Source organism: Eretmochelys imbricata, chromosome 14, assembly GCF_965152235.1.
Source record: "Eretmochelys imbricata isolate rEreImb1 chromosome 14, rEreImb1.hap1, whole genome shotgun sequence".
Classification (NCBI taxonomy): Eukaryota; Metazoa; Chordata; order Testudines; family Cheloniidae; genus Eretmochelys; species Eretmochelys imbricata.
The window spans coordinates 52,820,780-52,846,338 of record NC_135585.1 but is presented as its reverse complement, the minus strand read 5'-3'; the positions used below and the strand labels follow the sequence as shown (position 1 = coordinate 52,846,338).

The 25,559-nt window shown below is 49.7% G+C and overlaps 1 protein-coding gene across 1 annotated transcript; it reads left to right on the top strand.

Annotated features, from left to right (window-relative positions):
- The first annotated feature begins 1,640 nt into the window (after positions 1 to 1,640).
- LOC144274816 (C-type lectin domain family 2 member B-like) lies at positions 1,641 to 8,856 on the top strand. The gene is made up of 5 exons (XM_077833907.1): positions 1,641 to 1,786; positions 3,127 to 3,228; positions 5,982 to 6,172; positions 8,427 to 8,533; positions 8,748 to 8,856. The coding sequence occupies exons 1-5, from the start codon at positions 1,690 to 1,692 to the stop codon at positions 8,854 to 8,856; spliced, it is 606 nt and encodes a 201-aa protein (XP_077690033.1). The 5' UTR covers positions 1,641 to 1,689.
- Positions 8,857 to 25,559: the final 16,703 nt, after the last annotated feature.

Genomic DNA, 25,559 nt, shown 5'->3' with positions numbered 1-25,559 from the left:
TTTTTATACATACAGACCATGAAAAAATGGGTGTTTATCACTTCAAAAGGTTTTCTCCCCCCACCCCAATCTCCTGCTGGTAATAGCTTATCTAAAGTGATCACTCTCCTTACAATGTGTATGATAATCAAGGTGGGCCATTTCCAGCACAAATCCAGGGTTTAACAAGAACGTCTGAGGAACAGTGGGGGGGGAGGGTAGGAAAAAACAAGGGGAAACAGGTTACCTTGCATAATGACTTAGCCATTCCCAGTCTCTATTCAAGCCTAAGTTAATTGTATCTAATTTGCAAATGAATTCCAATTCAGCAGTCTCTCGTTGGACTCTGGTTTTGAAGTTTTTCTGTTGTAATATCGCAACTTTCATGTCTGTAATCGCGTGACCAGAGAGATTGAAGTGTTCTCCAACTGGTTTATGAATGTTATAATTCTTGACATCTGATTTGTTTCCAATTATTCTTTTACGTAGAGACTGTCCAGTTTGACCAATGTTCATGGTAGAGGGTCATTGCTGGCACATGATGGCATATATCACATTGGTAGACGTGCAGGTGAATGAGCCTCTGATAGTGTGGCTGATGTTATTAGGCCCTGTGATGGTGTCCCCCGAATAGATATGTGGGCACAGTTGGCAACGGGCTTTGTTGCAAGGACAGGTTCCTGGGTTACTGGTTCTGTTCTGTGGTGTGTGGTTGCTGGTGAGTATTTGCTTCAGGTTGGGGGGCTGTCTGTAGGCAAGGACTGGCCTGTCTCCCAAGATTTGTGAGAGTGATGGGTCGTCCTTCAGGATAGGTTGTAGATCCTTGATAATGCGTTGGAGAGGTTTTAGTTGGGGGCTGAAGGTGACGGCTAGTGGCGTTCTGTTATTTTCTTTGTTAGGCCTGTCCTGTAGTAGGTGACTTCTGGGTACTCTTCTGGCACTGTCAATCTGTTTCTTCACTTCAGCAGGTGGGTATTGTAGTTGTAAGAATGCTTGATAGAGATCTTGTAGGTGTTTGGCTCTGTCAGAAGGGTTGGAGCAAATGCAGTTGTATCGTAGAGCTTGGCTGTAGACAATGGACCGCGTGGTGTGGTCAGGGTGAAAGCTGGAGGCATGTAGGTAGGAATAGCGGTCAGTAGGTTTCCGGTATAGGGTGGTGTTTATGTGACCATCGCTTACTAGCACTGTAGTGTCCAGGAAGTGGATCTCTTGTGTTGACTGGTCCAAGATGAGGTTGATGGTGGGATGGAAATTGTTGAAATCATGGTGGAATTCCTCAAGGGCTTCTTTTCCATGGGTCCAGATGATGAAGATGTCATCAATATAGCGCAAGTAGAGTAGGGGTATGAGGGGACGAGAGCTGAGGAAGCGCTGTTCTAAGTCAGCCATAAAAATGTTGGCATACTGTGGGGCCATGAGGGTACCCATAGCAGTGCCGCTGATCTGAAGGTATACATTGTCTCCAAATGTGAAATAGTTATCGGTAAGGACAAAGTCACAAAGTTCAGCCACCAGGTTTGCCGTGACATTATCGGGGATAGTGTTCCTGACGGCTTGTTGTCCATCTTTGTGTGGAATGTTGGTGTAGAGGGCTTCTACATCCATAGTGGCCAGGATGGTATTTTCAGGAAGATCACCGATGGATTGTAGTTTCCTCAGGAAGTCAGTGGTGTCTCGATACTGATTGCAGCCAGAAGGCACGGGAAAGCAATGTGCCCCACTTGCTACATGGATCAAACAGAGAATGGAGAAGACACAGCCAAAGCTCTTACTAACCCTGCAGGCTCACAGACAAAAACCAGACCAGGTAAGCGAAGCTTCGCAAGTGGAAGAATGATAAAGAATTATGGAAAGTATTGCTGTGTTTACAGTGCGCCTTTAATCAAAAGGTTTTCTCGTCCAGTGCTCAAGGCCTGAAAAAAGAAATGCTGGGGTAACATTCTGGCACTTTTTGGGGGAGCCAGAATGACGTTCACAACATTCCAGTACTTCTGATAATTGGACTTTGAACCGACGTACCAGAACACTGATCTCCTCCCAACAAAAGTCCCAGAACAGTGTGCCGGAGTGTTCTGGCAGGACTCAGACCGTGTTCTTGTCTGATCCTATTTAGTAAGCGTGGGAGGACAAGAAATAGCTGCACAGATGCTCAGTAGTGTTTCCTTCACACTTCTTAGAAAACAATGCACATCTCCAAACTAATTGTTCTATAATATAACATTATAGCCCAGTCCCTATGTACTCTGTGGCGACCTGGGTTTAAATTCTGCTTCACTATTCCTGGATTCTGTTGCATCCGGTGGAAATTCTCCGGTGGCGTCAGATAAATTAAAAATGTGAACTGTTGTGGAATTAAATATGAAAAAGATAACGCAATGAGTGCAGCATCCTCTGTGCTATTTAATATGAAAAGCCCTGGTCAATTTTTTTTTAAATAAAAAGTTGCTTTTTAAAAAATAAAACTTTTATTGATGCTTTTAGCAAACATTTTAATTTAATGGTTTTCATCTTGGGGACTCTCCTTTTTTTCAATTGAAATTTTTGAAAAAAAAATTGCAAAATTAAAAAAAATGGAAAGGGGATTTCAACCGCAGCAAAATGAAAACAATTTCACAGTTTTTCTGCAATTGTTCATTTTTCAACCAGCTCTTATTATATTAAATTCAGCTTATTTCACTCACTTCCTACATTTTCCACATGTGTCACGTTGTTATCTCTAGGTTTCAGAGTTAATACTTCATAGTGATGAATCGGGTATTGTCCTATCTCAGAGCTGTTGGTTCAGGCTCTCTGCAGACTCAGGCAGATACTGCTGCATTGGTTGCACTCATGTCCCCTTTTCAAGCTGTTCTTTGAAGCCACAAGGACTAGAAATATGTATTTTTAAACTAAAGGTCAGATTCTGGAGCACAGTTATTCAGCAAGGTATGAATCCTGCAGCCATAGAATTGTAGAATAAACAGGGCTCTGGCTATAATGCACAATATTACATTTCCCAGGATTTACTGGCAAATACAGTTCATAACAGTGTTTGCAAAACAATACTTGGCCACTGGGGACTTGGCTGCAGGACATTGTTGATAAATATGTTTCCTCTATCTCTCCTAAAGCAGCCTCAGGAACAATAATGTATTTTTTCTTTTTCAGATAAATCTAACTTCTGGCTTTGCCGTATCCTCTGGAAATATTATAGGCTAGTCACGGTCCTGTTTATACTTTTTCTCATTATTGCTATTATTGTTTTGGCAGGTGAGTTGACAGCAATTCCTAATTGAGTTTTTGGTGTTTGTTTACCCTTCACAGTCAGAATCATGGAAGATGCACAATCCAGCCTCCCCAACCTTAGTAGTGCTGAACCAGCTTGCGATAGGAAAGCAAAGAGCCTGAAGTCTGACATTTCTGCTTTGCTTCATCCCTCTTGCTGAATCGTGAACTGGTTGTTTCACCCCCGTTTCTTACAACCTTCTAGTTGAGAATCTCTAGGGCCTCTGTGCCTTGGAGAAGGGACTTGAGATTTGACAGGGGCGTTGGCTTTGGGTATGTCTACATGGCGCAGATAACCCAGATGATGGACACCCAAGTCTGAGCACCCAGGCTAGCCTCGCCCAGGTGCAAGCATTCCCACAGCAAAGCCCTACCTGAGTTACTGTGTCCTCATTAGTTATGTGCTTCCCATGTCTCGCTAGGACTTCTGATGGTGTATCCCATGATTCTTTGTGGCAAGATGCTTTGGGATTCCTTCCCAGTCACTTGTGGGAGAACTTGTCTGTCCTTCAGGGGGCGCTGTGGGGAAAGACACTGGACGACTATGAGCACTTGAATGATTTTCATAAATTCATTCACTTGAGCAATTTAGCCTGCATCTTCCGTTCTAAGTTGGTGGGTTCCGGCCTGAGTTAAACCAGAGTCTGGATTCTAATCCATCCCCCAGCCACTGTGGGCTTAAATCACCTCCAAACATGTTATTGTTTTTTCCTTTGCGGATGGGGGGCTAAAACCTGGGGAAGAGCCTGAGTTAAGTTCAGTGACCCTTTGTGTCAAGGTCCTGCCCTGGCAGTTCCCATGAAAAACCACCCAAATTTAGACAAGTCATAAGCCTTTTAAAAATTTCCATTCATAGATGCTCAGTAGAGATTTGTTAGAGGCTTGGACTTTGAGTAGCCTCCTGGACTAACTTTTGCGTGTTTGACTTTACAAACTTAACACTTTTTTTCATGTAGTGTTTTGTCTGTATTAGACTGTAGGTTCCTCTGGGAAATAACTGAATCTTAATTCTGACCTGTAACATTCCACGCACACCGCTGTCACTAACTAATCATAAATGGGGCACAATGACAGAGATTTTCCTAGAACATGTAAAATTGATAGAGATTTAAGGGCATTTTTCATTCCTGAAAGGTCACGTTTGCAGATAGGAAAGCCAGAGCCCTGGGTGCAAAAATGCATGCCCCTGTCTGCACGTGCATGTATCATAACTGCACATATAAATAGGTTCTCAGCACCTGAGATCATCATTTTGATGCCTACCTAGTGTTTAGCCAGGAAAATATCTCATGTGATTTCAGACCAACCCATAGCAGCCTCTGCTAGCCAAATGGCACCCCCCCCCAGCCTCAGTTTCCCTCACCAAGATGGGCATCCTTAGTTTTCCAGACATATCTGCCTGAGTCTGCAGAGAGCCTGGACCAACAGCTCTAAGAGAGGGCAACTACCTGCTGGAAATGAGGCTGGTCCCTCCGGCTAAGTCACAAACAAATGTAACACCCTTCCAGGGTAACAAAAGTCCAACTAAAAGTCCCACCCTCCAGGGTGAGTTCCCAGTTCCTTCTGGGTTAACTTTCTGTGTCTCTGGGATGGAGAATTCCCCCCCACCTCCCCCCAGGCTGGAGTAACAGCCTCCTGCAGACCCTGGCTCAGACCCTTCCATAGAATCTTACCCACGCTCTGTGGTTCCACTCCAGATTGATTTCTTTCAGCCCCCTTAGTCCCACCCCCTCAGGCCGGGAAGCCCTAAATTATTTATGGCACAGATCAGGCAGTTCCTGTCTCTCCTTAAAAGCCTAGTCCCCCATGACAATGTTATTCCACAGTATTTGCATACCTATTTCATAAAACCCCACAGTCAGCCTGACGCTCTTGTGTCTGGTTTCCAGCTTGCATGTGCATTGCACATTAAGCCACTCACCTCCATTGCTTGCTAATGTGCTATGATGGAATTATACTGGGGATTTGGGGCCTTGCGTTCCTCCCATTAAGATCAACGGCAAAGCTCCCGTAGTCTTTCATGATGCAGCGTCAAAGCTTTGTGGGACTGTTCAGCCTAGAAAAGAGACAATTAAGGGGGGCTATGATAGAGATCTATAAAATCATGACCGTGTAAAGAAAGTGAATAAGGAAGAGTTATTTACCCCTTCTCATAACACACAAACTAAGGGTCACCCAATAAAATTAATAGGCAGCAGGTTTAAAACAAACAAAAGGAAATATTTCTTCACACAACGCACAGTCAACCTGTGGAACTCATTGCCAGAGGATGTTGTGAAGACCAAAAGTATAACTGGGTTCAAAAAAGAACTAGATAAGTTCATGGAGGATTATTAGCCAGGATGGGCAGGGATGCATCCTTATGCTCTGGGTGGCCCTAAATCTCCAACTTCTGAAAGCTGGGGGTTGGATGACAGGGGATGGATCACTTGATAATTGCGCTGTTCTGTTCATTCCCGCTGAAACATCCAACAGGATATTGGGCTAGATGGACCATTGGTCTGACCCAGCATGGTCATTCTTATATCCTTGTCCATGACGATAAAATTCACCCAAGTATAGACCCAGCACACAAACTTTGTGCCACTTGCATCCTATTTGGAGAATTTAAGTGGGTGTGGGGTATAATCCATGTCCACAGGTTCTCAGTCCAGGGTGGAATATCACTCTTTGCCTCTGAATCCTGTACAGAGAGGGGATGGGAAAGATCCTCACTGTTGTGTTAATTTCCTTTTCAGTGGTTAGAAGCAGGCCCTGCCCAAATCATGCCGCTACCACATGTCCAGTCAATTGGATCGGGTTTCAAGGGAGAACATACCAATGGAAATGCTACTATTTCTCAAAAATCGATGGGGATTGGAATTCCAGCCAGAACAACTGCTCTTCGCTCAGTGCCTCCCTGGCTACAGTTGACACCCTGGAGGAAAAGGTGAGAAACTCTGTGATCCCGATAGTCTGGGCTTGGCAATCGCTAGGTAATGATTGAGGAGGTGCTGCTCATAACTCTATAGTTAAACCTGAGGAATATTTTATGCTAGGGCTCAGCAACTCTAGAACAAGGAGATGCCTCAGTACCAGGTCTCATGATGAGAAGCCAAATTAAGGCCCTGATCCGACAGTGAGCTCCAGGCAGATAGATTCCTGTACTCACAGAGGCAGGGGGCTGCCCAAGATGAGTCTATTCTAGTCCAATCTAGATAGGTTCTTATGCCACACTCATCTCTGTAGTATATGAGCAGAATCATGGGCTTAATAATATTCTGGGAGTCAAATTCCTACACCGTCTCAATATTCCTAAGCAAAACACTTTAAAGTTTCTGAAGGAATTCATCTAATAATTAGACAAGCTACATAACTGCAGTACATCACCATTTAAAAAAAAAATAACTAGCACAGAAACAACTGGAAAGTGAAATAAAATTATTTTAAAACTGGCAACATTTGCCCCCTGTTGGCTGGCATTGACGCGCCCAAGAAAGGGTTATGGTCGAACCTCAAAGAGTTATAAACACCTCAGGACTGGAGGTTGTTTGTAACTTTGAAATGTTCATAACTCTGAACAAAAGGTTACGGTGGTTCTTTCAAAAGTTTGCAACTGAACATCAGCTTAATACAGTTTTGGAACTTTACTATGCAAAAGAAAAATGCTGCTTTTTACCATCTGCTTTTAAATATAACAAGCTCAGAAACAGTTTCCTTACCTTGTCAAATCTTTTTTTTTTTAAACTTTCCCTTTATATTTTTAGTAGTTTATGTTTAACACAACACTGTTCTGTATTTGCTTTGTATTTTTGGTCTCTGCTGCTGCCTGACTGTGTACTTCTGGTTCCAAATGAGGTGTGTGGTTGACCAGTAAGTTCATAACTCTGGTGTTTGTAACTCTGAGATTCTACTGTATATGGATTATGCTGACTCTCTGAGGCAGGTGGATCATCAACTCATCCCACAAATAAGTGAAGTGAGAGTGGTTTTCTTAAGAGAGGATCTAGGTTGAGGGCTGAGTATCCAGAAGGAGGAATTCTAGGAGCAGTCATTCCTGGGCGGGGAGGAAGATTAGAGCTGATCTTACCTTGTTGTTGATTTCTGTACTGGTCAAGCAAAACTAAGCTTTGTTCTACTCTTGGTGGACTTGGAGAACAACTGATCGTTGTCCTCTTGATGACAACCTTTTACATATTTGAAAACTGCTGTCATGTCCCCACCTCAGCTTTCTTTTCTCAAGACATTCCCAATTCTTTGAACCTTTCCTCATACGTCATGTTTTCTAACCCTCTGATTATTTCTACTGCTCTCCGCTAGACTCTCCCCAATTTGTCCACATCTTTCCTAAAGCGCGGTGCCCAGAACTGGACACAGTAGCCCAGCTGGGGCCTCACCAGTGCTGAGTAGAGCAGGACAGTGACCTCCTGTTTCTTACACACAACACTCCTGTTCATACACCCCAGAATGATATTAGACTTTTTTGCCCATAGCATCACACTGTTGACTCATTTAAATTTCAGAGTAGTAACCGTGTTAGTCTCTAAGGTGCCAGAAGTACTCCTCGTTCATTTAAATTTGTTATCCCTCTTTAATCCCTTGTGGGATCCGGCCTAAATGTCTATTTTTCAATGAATACATCTGGGGATAATTGGCATGTTAAAATTGTTCACAAGGTCATAAGTTCCAAGTATAAAAAAAACTGTTGGATTTTTTTTTTCATTCTTTGATATGTGCTATTGTAGGGGTTCTCAACCTTTTCCTTTCTGAGGCTCCCCCAACATGCTCTAAAAACTCCACACGGTCCAGCTGTGTCACAACAGCTGTTTTTCTGCGTATAAAAGCCAGGGCTGGTGTTAGGAGGCATTGCAAGGCTAAGTTGCTCAGGCTCCAGCGGCGGGTGGTGGGGCTCAGGGTCCCGGGCTGCAGTCCCATGTGGTGGGGCTTTGGCTTTCTGCCCTGGGCCCTAGCGAATCTAATGCCGGCCATGCATGGAGGGCCCCATGAAACCTGCTTACAGCCCCTCAGGGGGCCGTGGGCCCCTGGTTGAGAACCACTGTGTTATTGCATAGTCTGGTGGTCTTGTAAACTAGTTACATGCGTGGAATGTGATGCAGACACTTGTGTCTTTATTGTATCTCCTCTCTTAGCTTCTCAGTAATATGTACGGCACAATTTTCATTTTCACTTTTATTTGTTATAAGGATTTTATGCTGCGCTATAAGGGACGCTTAGAAACCTGGATTGGCCTTACCAGGGAAGAAGAAGACAAGCCCTGGAAATGGGTAAATGGCACTCCGTTCAACGACCTGTAAGTCCCTTTCTTTGCATCCCCTTTCTATCATTTTGGTCTAAGGCGACTAACGTGCAGGGAGATAGTCTCAGCTGGTGTGCACTGGGGTAGCTCCATTGACTTCTTCAACTTAGGCGGAGCTATACGACTTACGCCAGCCAGGAATCTGTGCCACTGACTCCAGCGGTGTTGTTTGATTTGTTTTTTAAATCCCATGGCCTTTGTGTTGCAGGTTTCCAATAAGGGGAGGAGGTGAATGCGCATATCTGAACGACGAACAAGGTATCAGCAGCTCAAGATGCAGCACGGGGAGGCACTGGGTCTGCAGCAGGCCAACCTGATGCACAAAACCATGGCAAAAGGCAGTGCAAGGCCTTCTGAGTGAGGGAGAGTGATGAAAACCACTGTTGATAGGTTTTACTCTCACATTATTTGTCACTTTGCTTTCTAAACTGGAGATGTCAACCACTGTCGACCCACTTGAGTTTCGATGGAAAATTGGGTTCGGAAATTTTTGATATTTTGTTAAAAACAAACCCCTGATAATCAAAATGTTTTGATTTGGGAATGCCACCGTTGTGTCGGGCGGTGCATCATGGGAGTTGTAGTTTTGTTTCCTCATGCCCCCAATCTCTTTTGTGGACCAAGCTCCCAACCTGGACTACATCTCCTATGATGCACCATGGACAGGGGCTCCCATGATACAGCACATCCCTTCTCCAAGAGGGGAGATACGATGCATTATGGGAGATGTAGTTCTCATAGATTTATAGGTTCTGAGGCCAAAAGGGACCACTGTGAACATCTTGTCTGACCTCCCGGGTAACACAGCCAGAGAACTGCCCCAAAATCATTCCTTGAGTAGATCTTTTAGAAATACATCCAATTTTGATTTAAAAATTGTCAGTCATGGAGAACCTATCACAACCCTTGGAAATTATTCCAGTGGTTCATTAACGTCACCATTACAAATTACACCTTATATCCAGTCTGAATTTGTCTAGCTTCAACTTCCAGCCATTGGATCATATTCTACCTCTCTCTGCTAGATTGAAGACCAATTATTAAATATTTGTTCCCTATGTAAATACTTATAGCCTGTAATCAAGTCACCCCTTCATCTTTTCTTTGTTAAGCTAAATCAGAATATTTCAGTTTGGGTATAAAATTTGAAGTTTTCTGCACAAAACGTCTGCCCTATATTCTGACCAGCTCAGGTCTCAAATAATGTTCCAGAGTGTCCAAATTAGGTCCTTCAAGTAACATAAAAGTTAATTTTCTGGATATTAGTATATTTTTACATATGACCAACTACAAAAACCATCAAAGAAAACACTATGTTCTTCCCTTCCTCTGGAAGCAATACCTCTCCTACCCGGGTTCTCAACCTGGATGTTGCAAACTGGCTGTTACAAAAGGGCTGTAACCACACCACCTTTCCGATAGTGTTAAATGAGAAGTCACTCCTGATGTGGAAAAGGTTGAGAACCCTTGATCAAGCAACTGCACAAACAATTCACAAACAGGCATTCTTATCTTAGTCAATAAAGAAAATGGGAGAGACACTTTGTGTATTGGATCTTATTCACTAAGATGTGAGCGGTGGCTGTGATTAGGTGACAAATATTGCCATAAGCCACCGAAGGATATGCACTGGTAGGCTCCTGGACTGTCCTATCATGGGCCTTGTTCTCCGTTATTGTTATCATGAGTCATTGTGTATTATGGCTGTGCATAAAGGCCTCAGCTGAGATCCAGGCCCCATTGTGCCGGGCGCTGCACAGACACACAGAGAGACAGTCCCTGCCCCAGCTGAGATCAGGGCCCCATTGTGCCGGGCGCCGCCCAGACACACAGCGAGAGACAGTCCCTGCCCCAGCTGAGATCAGGGCCCCGTTTTGCCAGGGGCTGCCGAGACACACAGCGAAAGACAGTCCCTGCTCCAGCTGAGATCAGGGCCCCGTTGTGCCGGGCGCTGCCCAGACACACAGCAAGAGACAGTCCCTGCTCCAACTGAGATCAGAGCCTTGTTGTGACTGTGAGTCACTGGTACATGAGCATGCAAGATGAAAGTCTTCATAGAAAGAGGACACAGCAAACTCAGGTAACTGTGATGGTTAGGAGTGGAGAGGAAGGATATTGGTTAAATCCCTCTCCCAGGGGCAGGTGAACCTTTCTAAGGTTCCTTTTGGCTGCAGAACAGCTGCACGAAAGATGGTTAATGGCCCAGATGCTTTTTAAGCCCGCGTGATCCTAGGTGAATGGGGAGAGACAGGTGCCTCCAAATGGGAAACCACAACAGCCAGCTGGCTAGGGGTCTCCTTGCCTGAGCTAGCCAATGGGAGATGCCAGTGAGAGGGGGCATGTTGTCACTGGTGCTGAGCCCACACTCAGAAGGGGCCCTGGTACTTGGACCGTGGCCCTCGCCCCCTGTCTCCGCCTGTGCTCCTCCCCGAGGCTCCACCCCCACGTGGCCTCTTCCCCCAAGGCCCCGCCCACTGCCCGCTCCTCTCTGTCCCATTTCCCCCATGTGAGTCATGGGCGGGGATTGGGGGAAAGAGGCCCAGTGGGGGGCAGGGCCTTGGGGGCCCAGTGTGGGTGGGACAGGGGCGGGGCCACGGTCCTAAGGTTGTGTCTTAAGCCCCATCTCTCTCATAGAGTTAGGGGCTTAAATCCGGGCTACAGGGAAGCCTCTCTTTCCACTTGCCAGGAACCCCTCTCCTGGAGCCAGGCGGCTTCTGCACCGAAACCATTTCTTGTGAAAAGGTTGGGCCCCCTGCTTCACGACATACATGAAACAAGCTGCCCTAGGAAAACATCCGGACTCTGAACACAGATTTCTCCTCCAAATGGGAAACTGACCGGCCAGGCCCTGGAAACCTGCTCCTGCTTGGCAAAAGGGCAGTGCTGTCCATATGCTCCTTGCTACTTTCTTCGTGATGGGTGTGACGTTTTGCACACTGCTCCTTTACCGCTGCGGCAGGAAGCCAGGCTGAGACGGGAGCTAGGGAAGCGTCTAGGAAGAAGCTGACCAACGGCGCTGGGAGAGTGAGAGACAGAGAAGCTTTAGACATCCCCAGGGTCCCCAACTTTCCAGTGAGTGCAAATTTTGCCCCCTTTTACTGTTGCCTCTTTTCGACCTGAAAAATTGAGGCAAATTTTTAGTGCGGTGGGCTAGACAGAAAATTGGGGGAGGCCCCGCCCCTCTACGTGACCCCACCCCCTGCAACTCCTCAGTTAAGTGATGACCCCTCCTCCTCCCCCTGATGTCCTGCCCCCTGGCCAGGTGGGAGGCTAGAAGCTGGAGCCAAGCAGCGCTGGGTGGCTTTTGCGCTGGCTGGTGCCATGGTGCAGAGGCGGCGAGTTATATGGGCCCGTGGTGCCAGGGCTCTAGCAATATTCAGGGCCCAGGGGCCCAATCAATGTTCAGGGCCGGGTCTCTCCCCCGGCCCCACCTGCCGCCCCACTGCACCTCCCCCGAGTGTCCCCCGGCCTCCCCTTGCTGCCCCGGCTCCCCAAGAGTCCTTGTCTCTCCCCTGCAGCTCCCCGCTGCCTCCCTGCATCAACTGCCGCCGAAGGGTCCTAGCGCCCCCCTCCCCACAACTGCCAGAACAGGCTGACCCTGAGCCTGCCCTTCCCCCTCAGACACTTTCATTTTCCAACGGGACCCTCCACAAGCACAGGGGGCCCCTCTGCCCACAGTCACCGCTCCTGCCCCACGCTGGACAAGGGGCAGCCCCACCCCCAGTGAAGCTACAGTGAGGGGCAGCAGCAGGGGAGGAGGTGCACATGTGATGGCAGCCCCCCTCCCCCCCGCACGGCACCCACCACAGGGGAGGCGAGGGGGCTTCCTGTACCTGAGAGGGACCCTAGGAGCACGTGCAATGGCAGTCGTGCGAGGTGAGTGTGGTGCAGGGGGGAAGTGGGGGGGCCCTCCCCCGGAGCTCACTGCTGCCTGCGGGGAGAGGGCTGGGGGGAATCCTCCTCTCCGGCAATTGCCCCGGGGCAGCCTGTCTGCACCCCAAACCACTCATCCCCAGCCCTGTCCCACCCCAGAGACCTCACCCCCTGCACCCCAACCCTCTGCCCTAGCCCTGAGCCCCCCCCAACCCCAAACCCCTCATCCACAGCCCTCACCCCTGCACCCCAGCCCTCTGCCTGAGCCCCCCCCACACCCAAAACCCCTCATCACCAGCCCCACCCCAGAGCCCTCACATTTTTACATTATTTTAAGAAACATACAGTAACTCCTCACTTAACCTTGTAGTTCTGTTCCTGAAAAATGCTACTTTAAGTGAAACGATGTAAAGCAAACCCAGTTTCCCCATAAGAATTCATGTAAATGGGGGGGGGGGTTAGGTTCCAGGGAATTTTTTTTATTTTTTTGCCAGACAAAAGACTATTTTATATATACACACACAGTATAAGTTTTAAACAAACAATTTAATACTGTACACAGCAATGATGATTGGGAAGCTTGGTTGAGGTGGTGAAGTCAGAGGGTGGGATATTTCCCAGGGAATGCCTTACTGCTAAATGATGAACCAGCACTCGGCTGAGCCCCCAAGGGTTAACACGTTGTTGTTAATGCAGCCTCACTCTATAAGGCAGCAGGAATGGAGGGGGGAGTGGGGAAGACAGCATGGCAGAGAGAGAGACAGAGACACACACCCTGTGTGTGAGAGAGAGGGGCTTTGAGACAGCAGCTGCTGCCAGCAAGCTCCCTCCATTCTGAGCCCTGCCGTGTCCCCCCTGCTCTGTGGAGATGGGGGTGCAGGAACGGGGAAGGGGGACACCCTGACAACAACACCCCTCTTCCCCCTCCCCACCTGCACATCGGGTGACCAGACAGCAAGTGTGCAAAATCAGGACAGGGGGTGGGGTGTTATAGGAGCCTATATATGAAAAAGACCCAAAAATCAGGACTGTCCCTGTAAAATAGGGACATCTGATCACCCGACCTGCAGAGCGAGCAGGAGGCTGGGCGAGCAGCTCCAAGGCAGAGGGCAGGAGCATCACAGGGCAGTGGGGGGAGGGACAGCTGAACTGCCCGGTAATTGACAGCCTGCTACACTTATACAAAGCCAGTCATTCATAGATCCCAAGGTGCTTTGGGTGAGCCCCTCTCCCCATCTCTCCCCCCTGGGTCACCCCTCTTCCCCCCTGATGGGCCCTCTCCCCCTCAGGCCACCCTTTCCCCTTCCCCACCCAGATGGCCCCTCTCCCCCTCGCTCCTTCCCTCCTTCCTTCCCCGTGGTCGCCCATCCCCACAGAGCCACCCCTCCTCTCAGGGCTGCCCCTCTCCTCCTCTCCCCTCATGGCTCCCCCTGTCCCCCTCCCTCCCCTCTGGGGCCACCTCCTTCCCTCTGCCTCCCTCCCTGGGGCCACCCCTTCCGTGAGGCTGCCTCTCTCCTTCTCCCCAGCACCACTCCTCTCCCCCTCCCTCCTTCCCCTCAGGGCTGTCCCTTCTCCCCCCATCCCCAGAGCCGCTCCTCTCCTCCCTCCCTCCCCAAAGCTGCCCCTCTCCCCCTCCCTCGTTCCTGCCACCCCTGGGGGCCACCCCTCTCCCCCTCTCTGCACCCTAGGGGCCGCCCTTCTCCCTCTCTCCCCCGCAGGCCACCCCTTTCTCCCTCCCTCCCTCCCCCTCCCTAGGGCCACTCCGGGACTATCATAATGGTCCCTTCTGACCCTAAAGTCTATGATTCTATGAATATCCACCAGCTTTTTGGGGTTTGGCTGCCCCATTCTTTGCAGTTCACCCTAATTGAGTGACCATAGCTGGCTCCCCACTGGGACCCGGTCACAGAGGCAAAAAGGCATCCTTTAAAAAGTGGAAGTTAAATCCTAGCGAGGAAAATAGAAAGGAGCATAAACTCTGGCAAACAAAGTGTACAAATGTTAGGAAAGCCAAAAAAGAATTTGAAGAACAGCTAACCAAAGACTCAAAGTAATAGCAAAACAATTAAGTACATCAGAAGCAGGAAGCCAGCTAAACAACCAATGGGGCCTCTGGGTGATCTAGACGCTAAAGGAGCACTCAAGGACAATAAGGCCATTGTGGAGAAACCAAATGAATTCTTTGCCTCAGCTGTAGGAGGGGGCCTGGTGATTAAAGCAGGAGGACGTATTATGATCTGTGTGAAGGAGGGAGCCTCCTTTGTAGGTGGCTGGTGGGGTGGAGGATCTGTAACCCTATGGCTGCTTTGTGCACTAAAGTGACCCCGAGTAAGGAGCTGCTGCTGGAACAGAGGAAAGTCACTCTCTGCTCTCTCAGGGAGAGCTCACATTGCATCTTACTTTGTTTCCTGTTCCTCTTCATCTCAACTAAATTGCCTAGCTGGTGGTGCAGGCTCTGCTGTTTCTGTAACATGATGGGTTTGAGGGGGGAAGTCTTGAGTAATTTTTGGCATTCAGCTAGTCCTGAACTGAATGTATTTGTAACAACAAGGCCCCATGTGGAGCTGGGCCAAAACATTTCCAAGCTGACTGTGTGCAGAACAAACTAAAAAGCCCAGCTAAAAATAGACCAGCATTTCCTAACATCCTCTAGCAAACCTCTGAAGACTCCTACAGCAAAGGGACCAGCAGCAGCAACAAGCCCTGTTCCAGAGAAGATAAAATGTAACCCTATCCCATGGCATGAACCAGCCAGAGAGGTGACTCTGGGCCACTGAGAGTCTGGTTTATCCCTCAGCCACCATGAGCCTCAGCCTAGCTCCACAGGGGAGAAGAGAAGGTTACTCACCTTGCAGTAACTGAGGTTCTTCGAGATGTGTCCCCTTGTGGGTGCTTCACTTCAGCTGATGGTGCATCCCGGCGCCATTGATCGGAGATCTCGGTAGCAGTGCCTGGTCGGGACGCACGCGCTCAGCTGCTGTCTTGCAGCATCGTTAGGGTCTGCCTAAGCGCGTGTGTCCCGCACCCCCCTCAGTTCCTTCTCTACCACAGAGTTGTCTGATTCCTACTCCGAAGTAGAGGGGAGGAGGGTGGGTAGTGGAGCACGCCAGGGACACACATCTTGAAGAACCTCAGTTACTGCAAAGTGAGTAACCTTCTCTTCTTCTTCGAGTGCTGTCCCCGTGGGTGCTCCACGCCAGGGGAATGTGAAGCGGTACCCACTATGGTTGGTGGGACTTTGGAGTTGCGGCAGTGATAAGGGTAGACAGTACTGTGTGGCCTACTATGGTGTCTGCCGTGGTATCCTGTGTGATAGCATAATGTTTGGCGAATGTGTGGTCAGATGTCCACGTGGCCGCCTTGCATGTGTCGGTAATAGGTACGTTGTGGAGGAACGCAACGGATGTTGACATCACTCGAGTAGAGTGAGTTCTGATGCCCTTGGGTGGTCGAGCGTTCTGGGTCTGGTAGCAGGATCTGATGCCGTCAGAGATCCACTTGGAGAGTTGTTGCTTAGAGATAGCAGCACCCTTTGATCTCTCAGTAGTGGACACAACTAGTCTCGGGGATTTACGGAATGCCTTAGTCCTGTCCAGATAAAATGCAATTGCCTATCTGACGTCGAGAGTATGTAATGCTGCTTCCTGTGAAGTCTTGTGAGGTTTGAGGTAAAATGCAGGTAAGTGTATTGGCTGGCTAAGGTGGACGCCACCTTGGGAAGGAATTTGGGGTGGGCTCGCATTGTTACCTTGTCTTTAAAGAAAACCGTGTAGGGAGGGTAGGCCATGAAGCCGCTTATTTCACCGACCCTTCTCGCTGACCTTATGGCAACCAAGAAAGCTACTTTCATAGACACGTGCAGCATGGATGAGGTAGCCAGGGGCTCGAAGGGAGGTTTCATAAGACCTCGAAGAACTAGGTTGAGATTCCTGGAAGGCGCTGGTGAGTGAATCTCAGGGTAAAGATTTTGAAGGCCCGTGAGGAAGTGTTTTAGGGTGGGGTGGACAAAAAGTGAATATCCGTCCAGCGGATTGTGGAAGATGGTGAGAGCCACGAGGTGTACTCTGATAGAGCTGAGCAAGAGCCTGTCCTTTTTAAGTTTTAAAAGGTAAGCTAAGATGTCAGAGAGGGTCATGGTCTGGGGTGTCAAGCATCTGTGGAAGCACCAGATGGAGAAGCGTTTCCACTTTTGCAGCTAAGTCTTACAAGTGGAGCCTCATCTACTGTGCAGGAGGACGTATTAGACCTGCTCCAAACAGGATAATTCATGGGTTTGAAACCATGAAGGAACCACGCCATCAGATGGAGTTTCTGGAGCTGAGGATGGAGAAGCCGACCGTTGTCCTGGGAGAGCAGATGTGTCCAGTTGGGGAGAGTCCTTGGAGGGCGGATGGACATGGACATGCACAGCAGGTAAGGATACCATGTCTGTCTGGGCCAAGCTGGGGCAATAAGTATGTGTATCAGTGGGATTGGCAGAAAAGCATACATGAGGGATTTGTTCCAGGGAATGCAATTCCCATTCGTGTTCTTCGGAGAAGTGTCTGCTGAGTGTGTTGGCGGTAGTGTTGTGACACTCAGGCAGGTAGGAAGCGGTGATTTCTATGTGATGTTGTATGCACCAATTCCATAACTGGATGGTTTCTGTGCATAGGAAATGAGATCTTGCTCCCCCCTGCTTGTTGATGTAGAACATACATGCTATATTGTCTGTCAGGACTCGGATGAACTTGTTCTTTATGATGGGGAGAAAGTGAAGGCAGCCATACCTGATGGCTCTGGCTCTAGAAGATTTATGTGCAGATGTGTCTCTGATAGGGACCAGCGGCCCTGTACCGTGTGTTCCCCTAGGTGCGCTCCCCACCCTATCAGGGAAGCATCCGTGGTAAGCACGATTACTGAGGTGTATAATCCCGTGTCTGCAGAGGTGGGCCACGACTACTGCTAGGGTCTTGGAGAATACCCTCAGTGCTGTGGAGAGACTGAATGGAAGTACTCTGTATTGGAAGTGGTCATGTCCGAGTGTGAATTGCAGGAAGCGTCTGTGTACTGGGTGACTGGATATGCGGAAATAGGCATCTTGTAGGTCGAGAGCTGTGAACCAGTCCCCTTGTTCCAGCTTGGGTATTATTGTGCCCAATGTGACCATTTTGAATTTCTGTACACGTACAAATTTGTTCAGTTGGCATAGGTCTAATATAGGTCTCCATCCCCCGCCTTTCTTTTGGGTCAGAAAGTAGAGGGAGTAGAACACTTTTCCCCGACATTGCATTGCTACAGATTCCACTGCACCTAGGTGTAGAAGATGAGCCACTTCTATGCGAAGTAGGTGCTCGTGAGAGGGGTCCCTGAAGAGGGACGGGGAAGGGGGAAGGGTGGGCGGGCAAGATATAAAGGGGATGGAGTAACCTGACTGAACTATTTCCAGGACCCAGTGGTCCTGGGTGATCTGTTGCCAGGCATGGTGGAAAACCTGGAGGTGGTGGCCAAATGGGCAAATAGGCAGTGGAGTCAAGGGGTGGTCAAGCAGACCCTCGACCAACACTTCAAAATTGTTGTTTGTTTCCCGATGGGTGGGAGTTAGCTGGTTGCACCTGGCTCTGCCTGAACCAAGCAGGTCTGTTGCAGTTCCTCCCTGTATCATATGGTCTGGACTGGGGCTGGTGATATTGTTGTGCGCGGGCCCTTGATAAGGTTGATACCGTTGTCTCCTGGGAAGGGACGAGTATATGCCCAGTGTGTGTAGGGTGTCCCTAGAGTCTTTCATAATGTGAAGGACTTTGTCGGTTTTCCTGGAAAAGAGTTTACCTTTATCAAAGGGAAGATCCTCCACTTTGGTCTGCAGGTCTTTGGGGATACCGGATGCAGACAGCTGGGAAGACCTGCGCATCACCACTGCAGTTGTGTAGTGCGCGCTGCTGTGTCCGCCATGTCCAGGCATGCTTGTAACGCCATCCCAGACACCAGCTGTCCTTCGACAAGGACTGACTTAAAGTCCACTCTCCTGTCCTCCGGGATATGGGAGGCAAAATCAAAGAGCTTGTTGTAGTTGTCGTAGTCACAGCTTGCGAGGAGGGTGGAATAATTTGCTATTCCAAATTGCAGAGTGGAGGAGGTATAAATCTTGTGGCCGAGGACCTCAAGACGTTTATGGTCTTTGTCTTGCGGAGTGGGTCGGTATTGTGGCTGCTTTGTTCTGTGTGTCACTGCATCCACCACAAGAGAGTTGGGTTGTGGATGGGAAAAAAGGAAATCTATGTCCTTCGCGGGAACATAGTATTTACATTCAGCTTTCTTGCATGTTGGTGGGATGGAGGCAGGGGTCTGCCAGAGCTTATCAGCTGGTTCTATGAGGGCTTTGTTTATGGGAAGCACAATCTTTGAGGACGCAGAGGGTTGGAGGATTTTGAGGAGTCTATGTTGTGTCTCCTAGACTTCCTCTAGACAAATGTCCTGGCTGAGTGCCACTCTCTTGAAAAGTTTCTGGAATTGCTTAACATCATTCACATTTTGTGGAGATGGAGGCATGAGGGGTTCATCTGCGGTTGATGGTGAGGCAGGAGCCAGTAAATCCGGGAAGGGTTCATGGCCCGCCTCTGCAAAAGGCGGTTCAGGAGCTCTAGATGTTGATGGAGCTGGCGAAAGAGGTGCAGAACGAGCTTGCGGTCTGGTGGAAGGGGTGCAAGGAGGAGTGGTGGCAGGAGCCAGCCACAGGTACCACTGAGGCCAGGGCACAGGGTAGGAAAAATGTTGCCCCACCCACAAAGGGGCAAAGTAGGGAAACTGAGGCTGGTTCTTGTTATGTACCATGCCTTAAGCTTGATAAGGTTCCGGTGGTGGTGGGGAGAATCAGGCGGGGAGAACTCTGCCTGCTGCTGCATGTCGTTCTCACTGTCAGTGAAAGTAGCCAGGTCGGGTGGCGAGAGCTGTTGTTCAAACAGTGAGTGCTCCATGTCGAGGAGTGGAGAGTCGGGCTCAGGGGCCACTGAAATATCATGTTGGTGCAGGAAATGTTGCTGCTCCGTGGGCTGCGGGGCTGTGGAGCGTGGAGAGTGAGTGGCAACCCAGAGCAATTTGTGTTTGGCTTTAGCGGGAGACGCAAGAGGCTTGTAGGAGCCCTGCAGGGCTTCTGCGTCTGTTCCGAGGGTGATGGGCAGGCTCGGTGATGACATTCTTGTCGACATCAGGGTGGGATGCGCTGCTGGTACCGGGTCCATTGTCGGTGCTGGGGGGGCCGGTGCCAAGGAAAGCTTCCTGCTGTGGAAAGTCGGGTCCCTGCATTTGCACCCCACGTGAGCCGCTGCTGAGGTACTGGGGCAGTCGGAAGTGCCTGCTCTTGGCACTGTCAGCACCAAGGGTAAAGACCTTGCAGGAGATCTTTTAACCTTCTGAATGTTCCTGCGAAGAGACATTGGGACTTCGTGCCTCTTCGCGTGAGAGGGTGAAGCCGCGATCCCGGTCGGTTCCGACTTGGCAGGGGAGTGTGAGGGAGAGGGTTTACTGCCTTTCTCCATGGCGGTTGCAGAGCTTTCTCCATCAGGAGCATTTTTAGGTGCAAGTCTCTGTCACGCCGAGCTCTTGTTTTCAGGTTGGTGCAGTGGAGACATGTGGCAGGAACGTGTGTCTCGCCGAGGCATTTCACACAGAGAGAATGCCCGTCAGACCGCGGCATAGACTGCTTACAGGAATCACATTTTTTAAAGTTTGGGGACCCCGGCATAATGGAATTATGATTGCCTTGGGGGGGGAAGTCTCAAAGGGAGACTAACGTTAGAAAAAAAATTTTTTTTTTAACTAACGAACTATTCTAAAGGAAAGGGAGAAAACTGGGATATGTCTAGCTAACTATTTCTATTTCTATCTACTTATTTCCTTCAGAGACCAGGGAAGAGGTTAGCAGTGCCCCGAGTCCTGTCTTCAACCGAGGACGGTTGAGAAGGAACTGAGGTGGGTGCGGGACGCGTGTGCTCAGGCAGACCCTAACGCCGCCACGAGACAGCAGCTGAGCACGTGCGTCCCGACCAGGCACTGCTACCGAAGATCTCTGATCAGCTGTGCCGGGATGCACCGTCACCTGGAGTGCCCCACCCACGGGGACAGCACTCAAAAGAAGAAGGCACCACTCCAGGGGTCTCCACAGCCGACCTGATGGATACCGCTAGGAGAAAAGCTTTCTGGTGATTGTGCACACGGCACACGCACACACCTATTGGAATGCACATGAGCAATCACTCGAAGAAGAAGACAAGATCTACTAGTTCTAAATCCTGAAGGACATAGTGACCAGAAATAATCAGTTCAATTCACTAACTGTGGCTACTACTGCCTTTGCTTAATAAATCAACTTTAAATGCAAACCTATGTTTTGATAAGAAAAAAAGTTTATGCATCTAACACATTTAAGGTAGTTTTATTCAATAAAACATTAAAATTCTGAGGTTTGTGCACTTGTAACCCTTCTGCCCGTCAGAGTTGGCAGCAACAAGGGCCGGGTTCAATATCTAGGGGATCCATTCCAATAACACAATGCAAACCGGCTCGAGCCCCCACCCAGTGACCTGGGACAAATATATACCACCCCCGCTGGGCGCCTCCAAGAGGCAATACTTCCCCTCTCGCAAGCACATAGCCTGAGTGTAGCAAAAGCCTTTTAATAACAGAGAGAAACAATGTGGCATTATGTTGGGGAAACACCACCAACAGGATTCATAACACAACCCATGAGCAAAAAAAAACCCACCCCAGTCAAATTGGGGCATGCCCTTTTCCCTTTGGTTCTTGAGTCCAGCAACCCCAAATCACCCAAAGTCCCAAAAGTCCAATGCCCCAAAAGTCTCTGTCCCTGGTCAGGGCAGCCCCAGAGTTCGAAAGTTTATCTGCGGAGCTTTACCTCCCAACCTGGGTGGAAATGGGACGGGGGTAAGAGGCACCTTACATGATCTGAAGCTGACCGCCCCATAGCTCCATAGCGGCGCTCCGCTCTGCCAGCCACCCCACGAACTCCTTCGCTCAGCTGCGCTCCGCTCCGCCAGCTGCCCCACGAACTCCTTCGCTCAGCTGCGCTCCGCTCCGCCAGCTGCCCCACGAACTCCTTCGCTCAGCTCCACGACCCACAAGCAGCTCCTGCCATCCACACACTGCTCCGCGTCGAACTGCTTCACCAGCCGTGCCGCAAACTGCTCCACAATATATCTTCAGGCTCCCCCACTACTTAACACAACACTCAGTGATTTCAGCTCTTAGGTGAATTCAGCTTGTAGTAGGGGAGCCCCAGTGCTGGTGCACTGTCAGCCCAAAGTGAGCTCAGCAGCCTATAACTAGACTTCTAATGAAATCAAAATTAGCTCTGATATTCCACAGTGGAGAGAGAAGGAAGTGCAATTAGCATGGAAGGCCCTCACCAAGGGGCCCATGCCACCAAGTATTAATACTTGTCCCCAGCCTCTCTCTATTCACACAGTTTTGGAACCCATGACCCTTGCCTAGTGAGTGCTACTTAGTTGATGGTGAATCCCTCCATCATAACAAAAGGCCACGTACAGTTCCAAGCACAGTTCCCATAATCAGGGTAAAAACAATTTATTCTTCCTGCCCCAATAACAGAGACGCTGGGGATCCCACAGCAGCCAAAGTGACCATTTGAGCAGCTATGGTCTCATTCTAGGCGTGGTGGGTGTGCCTATGCAAATGACATCGGCCCCTGAAGTTCTTTTCCACAACTTGCCACACCTCACCACCAGATGTCAGGGTGGAGCTCATCCTGACACTGCTTACACACTTTTAGTTGAATTTCCGTCCAAATAGTGCTTGACATAAATCACAAGTAAAAGATTCATCTAGTAATAAAACACATGTACAAATTAATCTGAATAAATGTACAGTAAGCTCTATAATTGCTCAAATAAATGTGTATAGGTATGGTGTATCCTCCTGGTTAGTGTAAAGGCTGTATTTAAAGACATGCTCATCTGAACTAATGGTTATCAACCAAGAAGAATCAATCTTTCTTTAGGAAAATAAGAAGTACAAATGCAAAACAATTTAAGTTGATTATTTAAATCAAGTGTTCTTGTTTGCTGATCTGAATCATGATTAAAATTGTTAATTTAAAATCAAAGTGATTTAAATCAATCCACCATGGGCATGATAGAGACAAGAGTCTGTCTCACAGTTCTTAAGGACATGAGCGGGAAAGTGGGGATGGCAACCCCAGTGCTGGGGGCGGGGTAGGGGGTGAGCCACAAGGGGGCACTTGGAGCTGAGGTGGAATCATGTACAGTTCCCTTGAAGGGGTGGTGGAGCCTGGGGTTAGCAAACCCTGCTCCATGACATGGCTCTGTTAAGGAAAGAGGTACCCAAAGAAGCAGCAGACCAGCTGAAGAAGGTGGCTACCTTCTTAACATGATAAAACGCAGCTGTTAGGGTAACTGCCAGGAAGAGGGTGAGGGCAGAGAGACTGGGGAGCAAAACTGAAGGGGAGCCTTGAGTCCAGAGACTCTGGGATAGGAACCAGCATGGAGACTGGGAGGCTAGGGAAGCCTGCTTGAATTGCAGCACACCCCTAAGGAGGGTTGTGGGGTCCCTTGACCATGGGGAGGGAGTTGAGTCAGGCATCAGGGCAGGAGGAGACCAGTGGGAAAGACTCGCTGGCGAGACCAGGGGCTGCAGTGGGACTGGCAGAGCTCTCTGGCTGGGGAGAGAGGGGGGAGACAGGAATCTAAAGCCTTGGCACAAGAGTGAATTGAGACTAAAGCTTCCTGCTGCCCAGGTAAAGCCATTCCCAGCTCCAGCCAAGACTCCTTTCTCTACCCCTCCTTGCCCCCTCCATGCCACTAAGGTCCCTCCCTGCCCTTTTTTCTCCCCCAGCCACCTCCAGAGCCCCCTGTGATGAAAGTGGGAATTTACTTTTATGAACAATACATGCAGGGGGTTAAAATGCTCCCCCTGGCCAGAGAAAGCAGGTGGTGTTTGGGACATGGAGCCACTAGGACTTTCTAGTTTCCAGTCTACAGGGTTGAATGGGAGACCCTATGGACCAGTGGAAACCTCAATGCCTGGGCATGACACCTACCAAAGGGGAAACTGAGGCAGCTGAGCTTGCTGTGGCTGGAGAGCAAAGGGATGAGGTTGCTGCTGGAGTCAGAGCAGGATAAGGAGAGAACAAAGATGGAAGCCAGGGAAGCAGGGCATGGTGAACCCATGGGACCCTGCCCCCTTGGATCTCTGGCCTACGACTACCTCTTTGATGCTAGCCTACAGCCTTTCAGCTTCTGTATGGCAGGTGACTGATGAATTGGTACCTTATGTTGAAAAGGCTGCCTGGGGTCACTGCAGGTACTCACTGAGGGCACTGCACCCTGGAGAGGAAAGTCTGAACAGGACCCTACCTCAGTTCAGCTTGCCAAATGGGTTGCTTGGGCTCCAAGGCCCCGGTCTCAGGGTCGTTGAGGCTACAGGCCAGCTGTTGCAGAACAGTGGGGATCCTTGGGGTCCAGGACATTAAAGTAGTTACTAGCAGGAGACTGATGGAAGGTTCGGGCATAGCACAGACCCTGTGGGTCAGTGACACTGCCCTGCCTCCACCACCAGAAAAGCTGAAAAACTGGCCAGTCAGGCTGGAGGAGCAGTTTATGGCCAGAGGGTGACTATCAATGGCTAGCAAGTGCCGGCTCTGAATCCTGTGAATTCCCAGAGCAGTGTCTGCAAAGATTAGGATCAGATTTTCCAATGGGAGGTCTCACTATGGACTGTAGATTAGCACACAAAGAATTGTACCTACAAGGGTGTTTTGGGGGGCAAATGCCATGACAAAGTGGGCATTTTCTGCAATATTTTGACACCTATGTGTGCCTCAGTTTCCCTGTGTGCTTTGCATTGCTATCCGGGGGGTGCAAAAGGGTAACATCTGCTCTTGAGGGCAGATTAAGAGACAGGAGGTGTTTGCGTCACACAGCTGTCTGGGATGGTATGAAGGGGTCATTAAAGGACTGGTAGAAACTGACCCAAATCAGTGGAGAATCTGGAAAGGCAATGGGAACCCCACTGGCCATGATGTTCAGACCTAGCAAACACCAACCAAAACAAAGGTGATTTCCCCTGTCACATCTTGGAAGAGAACCAGGACAAAGGCCCCAGCTAGAGAACAAAGGGGAAAGGTGATGGCTGGGAGAAGAGCTGGCCTCTGGAGAGACAGAGAATCTCGCACTTGGGACTGATAAGGAGACGGAGACAAAAATGGATCCCATACCAGCTTGGCTGGCTGATTGCACTGGCTTGGCAACTGGGGACCAGGCCTTAACCTTTGCCTCTCTATGCTGCCCTAAGGACTTACAGATTCTGTAGCCAGGCGGCTAATAAATTGTTACCGTCTTTTGAAAAGGCTGCCTGGTGTTGCTGCAAATACTCACTGGGAGCACTGTGTGCTGCAGGGTACAGTGTACACAAGCCTCCCAGGGGAGCAGAGGCAGATTTACAGTAAAACACAGGGTGCTCTGGCATGGGCCCCCCCAATGACAGGGGGCCTCAGGGCCAGGCAGCTGCGGGGGCAGAAGCTTGGTCCTGCCAGCTCGTGGGGTTCCTGCTGCAGGCTCCGCCCCCACCGGCAGTCAACCTCCTCCCTCCCCCAGCATGCTGCATTCCCGCCCCTCCCCCCACCACCAAACAGCTGTTTTCCAGTGCTCAAGTCGCTGGGAGGGAGGGGGAGGAGCTGGGCTGCAGCATGCTCCGGGGAGGAGGTGGGGAAGAGGCGGGGATGGGGCCTTGGGGAAGGGGGTGGAATCGGTGCACGGTGGAGCAAAGGCAAGGCCCCCGCACTCCCCCTACACAACCCACCCCCCCGTACCAGGAGCTGCTCAGGGCAGAGGGCTGGGAGCACCCCCATGACCCAGCCCACACCCCCAGCCCCCTGCCCTGACTCCTGCACCCCCTCACACATCCCCTGCCCCCCCACACATACCCAGCCCCCACCATACCCCATGCCCTGACTCCTGCAACCCCCCACATTCCCACCTACTCCCCTCACACCAAATGGGAGCTGCCCCAGGTAAGCACTCCACACCCCAGCTCCTGCCCCAGCCATGAGCTCTCTCCCGCACCCCAAGTCCTGGCCAGACCTCGCATCCCACTGTTTTTTTACATTTTTTTTTAT